Source organism: Astyanax mexicanus, chromosome 23 (assembly GCF_023375975.1).
Source record: "Astyanax mexicanus isolate ESR-SI-001 chromosome 23, AstMex3_surface, whole genome shotgun sequence".
Classification (NCBI taxonomy): domain Eukaryota; kingdom Metazoa; phylum Chordata; class Actinopteri; order Characiformes; family Acestrorhamphidae; genus Astyanax; species Astyanax mexicanus.
The window spans coordinates 28,706,359-28,713,066 of record NC_064430.1 but is presented as its reverse complement, the minus strand read 5'-3'; the positions used below and the strand labels follow the sequence as shown (position 1 = coordinate 28,713,066).

The 6,708-nt window shown below is 39.1% G+C and overlaps 1 protein-coding gene across 1 annotated transcript in view; it reads left to right on the top strand.

Annotated features, from left to right (window-relative positions):
* Positions 1-1,294: 1,294 nt before the first annotated feature.
* LOC103036071 (E3 ubiquitin-protein ligase RNF166) overlaps positions 1,295-6,708 on the top strand; it is a 47,401-nt gene continuing 41,987 nt past the window's right edge. Inside the window, exon 1 of the mRNA XM_022665127.2 lies at positions 1,295-1,683. Coding sequence (XP_022520848.1) covers positions 1,505-1,683 — 179 coding nt within the window. The 5' untranslated portion in view covers positions 1,295-1,504. The remainder of the gene's footprint in view (positions 1,684-6,708) is intronic.

The following is a 6,708-nucleotide window of genomic DNA, read 5'->3' as shown; positions in this document are numbered from 1 at the left end:
CTAACTAACTACTTCTCCAATATGTTTATTTAATTTTAGGAAGGACTAAAGTGTTAATCGAAAAATGCAAACAAAACCTATCTTTATATTTTCATTTTCTTCGGTAAACAGATGTTATGCCCTAAATGCCCTATGCATTAATGACTGTTTGCTGAAGCTTGTTGAGGGTTAAAAGAGCCTGTTTAATGTATAAAAGGCTTATAATTGGAGTTTAAAAGCTTTAGAAATTATGTATTTCTTGTATTGTTCTGTGTTGAGGAAATTTATATTTTTTGTAGTATAAAAAAACATTTATAAACAATGATTTTACATTATTATTAATGCTCCATATAAATACATTCATTTTGGACTCACTCTAAAGCGCCCTCTAGTGTCAGGTGACAAATATGAAGAAATGTAAAAGCGTGTGTACATACACTACCGGTCAAAAGTTTTAGAACACCATTTTGCCAGCCAATTAGAATTAGTATAAGTATATTGTAAAAGTATATTGTAAAAAAAAGAGCTTACAGCTGGTAATTAGCAATAGAAACAAACTGAGCTTTGGAAATGAATTTAATTAAACCACCACCTTCAGCTCACATTTGAAAAAGTATAAAAAATGGGAGGAGTAGTTGGGTGGGTGTATGGGTTTAGCACTGGGTGATGTATGAGTTTAGAGGCGGGGCAGGATAGAGGTAAGACGCAGATGATTGGATGGCAACAGGGGGGTGGTATCATTGATTGACTGATCTGCATATTGTGATGTGTCTGCGTACCAAAGTACACAAATATATTATCCTCGCCTATAACACAGTTGAACCTGTAAATATATGTTCTTTACTTCTACTAAACTACTAAACAATAGGGGTGTTCTAAAACTTTTGACCGGTAGTGTAAAACAAAACAAAAAAACTTTAAAAAAATCTAAAAAGTGTTATTGTATGTATAGTTTTAGTAATTAATTAACCAGAGGTCTTTTAATGTCTCTGTTATGAATTTAATTTATTTATTATTTTTTTTATATTTATATATTTTATTATATTTTTATTTACTGTGTGTCTCTCTTTGTTTTGTTTTGGTTTTTTTTAAGATGAACTTAAAAGTACCTTTTGTTGGTTTACTGTCTAAATAAAAAAAAAAAAAAAAAAAAAAAATATATATATATATATATATATATATATAAAAGGAAAAATATCGACTGCGAATCTATTGTCTGCGATTTTGACGCAAAGGATTATGGGGTTTGTAGTCTTTAAGCGCAGGTTCGCTGTTATTAGCGAAGGGATGGAAAACTACATTTCCCAGCGTGCCGTGCGCGCGAAGCAGCTCCGAGGCGTTTGGTTAAAGCTCCGTTGTAATGTTTACCTCTCGGATATAACGGCGTGTGCGGCTGGTGGTGCGCTGCTGGGGGGCAGATGCGATATTTAGCGCCCCCTGAGCCCCTGATTCAGCCCTTGTTTTCGCGGGAAGGACTGTTTACAGCTGTTAATTCGGGGACAGGAGGAGAAACTGGGCCGAGTGCATGATGGCGATGTTCCGCAGCTTCGTCTCGGCCGCTCAGCTCAGGCAGCAGCAGCCGGGGCAGCAGCCGGGGCAGCAGAGCGGGGCGGCCGGAGGGGACAGCCTGGAGAGCCAGTTCTCCTGCCCCATCTGCCTGGAGGTCTACCATAAGCCCGTCAGCATCGCGAGCTGCGCCCATACGTGAGTACCCTGAGTGTGTGTGTCTGAGTGTGTGTCTGTTAGAGTGGCCCTGCTTTGTTTAGACCCATACAGCATCATGCATTTAGTGGAAAACATCTAAAATATGCGTATGCATGAGTATGCACATACCTCTTTCTCTGTATAGAGCTTTTTTTATTGTAAAAAAAAACATACAGAGTAGCTGACATACAAATACGTATCATGCATTTTATAAAATGCTATAAAAATATGTTAATGCATGAGTATACACACACCAATAACCATGTATTGAGAAGCTTTCTTAGTTAAAACCCATACAAGATAGCTGACATACAAATATGCATCATGCATTTTGTAAAATTCTACTAAAATATGTGTATGCATGAGTATACACACACATCTCACCCTGTATAGAGGATTTGCTTTGTGTAAAAAAAAAAATAATAAAAAAAAAACATACAGAATAGCCAACATACAGATATGCATCATGCATTTTGTAAAATACTATTAAAATATGAATACATAAGCTTTCCTGGCATCCCTGTATAGTGGGGCCTGCTTTGTTTAGACCCGTGCAGCATCATGCATTTAGTACAGAACAGCTAAAATCAGTGTATGCATGAGTTTACACACACCTCTCTCCTTTATTTAGAGGATTTTTCTTTGTGGGGAAAAAAACATACAGAAACATGCAGGATAGCTGACATACAAATATCCATCATGCATGTTGTAAAATACTATTAAAATCAGTGTATGCATGACTATGCACTAATGCATGGTACATATAAGACCTTACAAAAGCATATGCATTTTGTAACATGCCGTATAATTAAATGTGAGTATGAGTATGCACACACACTGCCACCCCTGTGTAAAGGATTTGGGGTGGTTGGGGTGGCGTAAGCTTTAGTATCCCTCCTCCCCTATGCCAGCTTGCTTTGTGTGAATCAGTGCAGAATATCTGGTCCTACAGACATTTGTGCATTTTGTAAAATATTCATGTAGCTACTACAATTATAAAAAAAAAATCTTCTTGAGCATGCACACAGTGGCATCTCTGTATAGATGAGCTTTGGTACCCCATGCAAGCCTGCTTTGTTTACACCCATGCAGAATAGCTGACATCCAAAAATGCATGATGCATTCTTGAAAATACTGGTAAAATATGTGACTGCACGACTATACCTGTATATGTTGTACATGGGGCCTGCTTTCTGCATGCATAGACTTGCATCTCTGTAATAAAAAAAAAGAAACAGTGCTGGGTTGGTGTTGTTTACTAAGCAGCCATCACTAGAAAACCACATACGCCTGATTCAGTCTGATTCCGTGCAAATGCAGGTTTTACCTTTTGTAGATTAGACTAGAATAATAAAAAAATCCCCCTATAAGACCCCTGTACTGATTCTTTAATCTGTGATGTGATGAAGTTTGCGTGTGTGTATGTGTGAAGCCGAGTGGTGTGTAGAGCTGCTGCTGCTGCTGCTGCTTCCTTTGTGCCGGTGTTGTTGCCTACAGGCTGGTACAGCACTGCTGCTCCTTTGTTACTGTAGTCTATCTGTCTGCCTGTCAGCAGGCCGCTTTAGAGGCTCGGGAAGTGGAGCGCTGTTCGGCAGGCAGGCCGCTGACCTTTAAAGGTGTTTTTCAGCTGGTTTGTTTTGGTTGGTAAAGGAAGGGTGGGATTAGGGTTGTGGGAAATGTGAGCCGATGCTGATATCTGCTGTTTTTCATGTAGTTATAATATCAGTGAGGGGTGATTTATAAATATTTATGAATGTCAGCGTTGGGAGTAAATCCACCTGAATCAGCATTACAGAGAAATGTTCCATTACTACTGAATTTCAAAGCATTAAAATGTCATTTTCAAGAAATTTGTATATTATGTAGATGTATTGCACACAGTGATCTTTTTAAGCGTTTATTTCCTTTATTGTTAATGATTATGGCTTACAGCCAATAAAAAAAAAAACCCTCAAAAATCTGTGTCTCAGAAAATTAGAATATAATATAAGACCAATTGGTATTTTGGCAGTGTGGGCAGTGTGCCAAGTCCTGCTGGAAAATGAAAACCACATCTTCATAAAAGTTGTCAGTAGCAGAGGGAAGCATGAAGTGCTGTAAGATTTTAGGGAAAACAAAAGTGCGCTGACTTTAGACTTGATAATAAAACACAGTGGATCAACACCAGCAGATATCAGACATGTCTCTCCAAACCATCACTGATTGGTGGAAACTTCACACTAGACCTCGAGCAGTTTGGACTGTGTCTCTCTCCACTCTTCCTCCAGACTCTGCTCCCTTGATTTTTTTCCGAATGAAATGCAAAATTTACAGATGATAAGTAATTAGTAAAATAGTTTAAAGGTATTAACAGTTGTGTATTAGAATTGGATTAGGACTGAAAAAATGTGGATCAGCCCATCACTATTTGTAATTCTGTACTGTATAACTGTGTTTTATTGTTTTTTTCTCCTTGATTCTGAGATCAGCAAACTTTACTCTATAGACTACTTATCTGTAGTAAATGTGAGAAGCAGAAATATATATAGTGTGTGTATTGATAAACAGATAGAGAGATTGTGTGGTGACTGTTGCTCAAGAGGAAGTGGCTCGCACTGTCTGTCTGTCTGTCTGACTCTGTCTGTCTGTCTAAACAGCTGACCTGTTTTTTTTAAATCATAGTCATTTACATTTTATAATAGTATTAACTTTTTTTAGCAATATCTTTAATTTTGCCTCAAAATATCACCCCTAATGGCTTCAAAATGTTATCTTGTCAACATATCTTGCTGGGCAAGGAAATATTATCTTGTGGCCTCAGGACAGGTCATCTCGTGATATCTCGGCACACAATATCTTGTAATATCTCTGTGCATGATATCTCGTGATATCTCATCTTGGAATATCTTGGGACGTGATATCTCGTGATATCTCGGTACCCATTATCTTGTGATATCTTGGCACACGTTATCTTGTGTCTCTCTGCACGCTTTGTCTTGTCATATCTCGGGATGTGTTGCCTCGTTGACTTGGGATGTCGTGGCCTCGGGATGCGTTATCTTATTATCTCATGGCCTCATATAGGTTGAGATTTCAAAGGAAATTGTAAGATTTATTATTATGGGCTCAGAATTATTATCTCATGGGCTCCAGATATGTTATCCTGTGTTCTAAAAAAGCGTTACTTTGTAACCTCCAGACATATAAGTTTGCCCATGATTTTATTAAAAACAACTATTATGTCAACTTCTAATTATGATATCATGAAAGTCTGATTCTGTGATATTTGATGCATCACAAGACAATTCTCTCTGATACTTTGCAGCATCTGTATTACTGAAGAGGATAAAATACCCTTAAATAATCAAATAGCAAATTAGTTTCACAGGATTTAACTGCCAATACTCTTCACAGCAGGTTTCCCCTGTTCATTTGATTATAGCGCCATCATGTGGAGTAATGTCACTGTAGTAAATGCCTATGTTTCAATAAAAGTATCAATAGTTTACCCCACATTGATAATGTGTTGAGAAAAAAAATGATAAGAGAAATCCCAATATAGATTTTTTTTTAGTTAGTTATTTGTCCCATCCCCAGTCAACAAACACTACTTTATATGTTCTAACTATGGTGTGTGTAGATATGCATTAGATGCATTACACCATTTCTGTGGAAGTAAACATACAGTAACACAGAGTGTGTAAAGAAGTGATGTATGTTAGTTGTGTAATGTACGTTGTGTTGTGGTTTTCATGGTGTAGTGTTTATGACCGCCTCCACATCCAGTTCCTCCTCTGAGCTCCTGGAGTTCTGCTTCTGTGACCAATCACATCTCCAACTTCCTCCTTCCAGCGCTTTCGTTCTGCTTCTGGCTGTGAGGAGGTGAAGTCTCACTGTGTGGGGAGTGTGGTGGGGAGTGTGTGTGTTTTGGGGGGAGGTGTTGGACCTCCTGAAGAAGAGCAGAAGACGAGACTGTGTCGATCACTATCACTCGCTTCCGTGTTAACAGGCTGGAAGTGCCCTGCCAGGGAAATAAAGGCGTGTAATGTGGGCGCTCGGCCCTGGGGGGGGCGCCGTGAATGGTGTTGTTTTGTTTGTGGCGGTAGTGTTGGGTTTTGTCTTAATTTGCTTCAGATGTGACATCCCATGTGTGGGTTGAGGGTCGTTTCCTAGAAAGACAGTGTGAATCTAGCTGAGGAAGAAATCTCAAAAAAATGCTCCCTCCCATCCAGTTAAACACACACTGAAACCCATGGCAACATCCTGGGGTACCAGAGCAAGAGCAACCACCCAGCAACCTCAGAACAACCACCTCCGACCCAGTGGAACGTTTTGCACCGGTTGCACTGGTGTGCCTAACTTTTTTTTTTTTTTTTTTGCCTGTTAAAAGCTTCATGAGGTACATCAGAAATCACACTTATTACGCTCTTATTTACCTTTTAAAAGTACATTTAAATGCCTGATTATAGGGCTGATTAATGTTGTTTTGCTGCTTTTCTCGGGTTTTTAAGTGGTCAGCTGACTCAGCTCTGGGTTGGTCTGCATCCCTGATGTGAGACAGCGCACGGGTGGGGGCGGGTCCTGCATTGCTTAATATTGAAATATATATCGTTGAAAAAACACATTGCAATGTCAAATTTTCCAATGTCCTGCAGCCCTAATCTGCACTCTACACATTTTTTTCGTAGGTTTGAAGGTGCGTTAGGCCAGTGCCAGTTTGACTAAGCTATGTTGGAGAAAGCTTTCTAAAAACGTACACCATATTCTCACTGTTTACGACGGTATGGTCTGCCATCTCATCTACAAGCTTGTTTTTTGGCTTGTTTCTGGTTGCACTTTAAGTGAAACCAAAATAAAAATAAACCCAGTTTTGAACCATGACAATCAGATGTTTTTTAGGCCCAGCTCTACTCACCCCTAATACACAGTGCATCATAACCTGGAATTCCTAGGTCTTTCCTTATGCTTCCATTTTTACCTGCAGCAGATAGTAACACTCGTCAGGAGCAGCTCGGCTGAAGGATCCGTGGCTAAATCTCTGCGGCT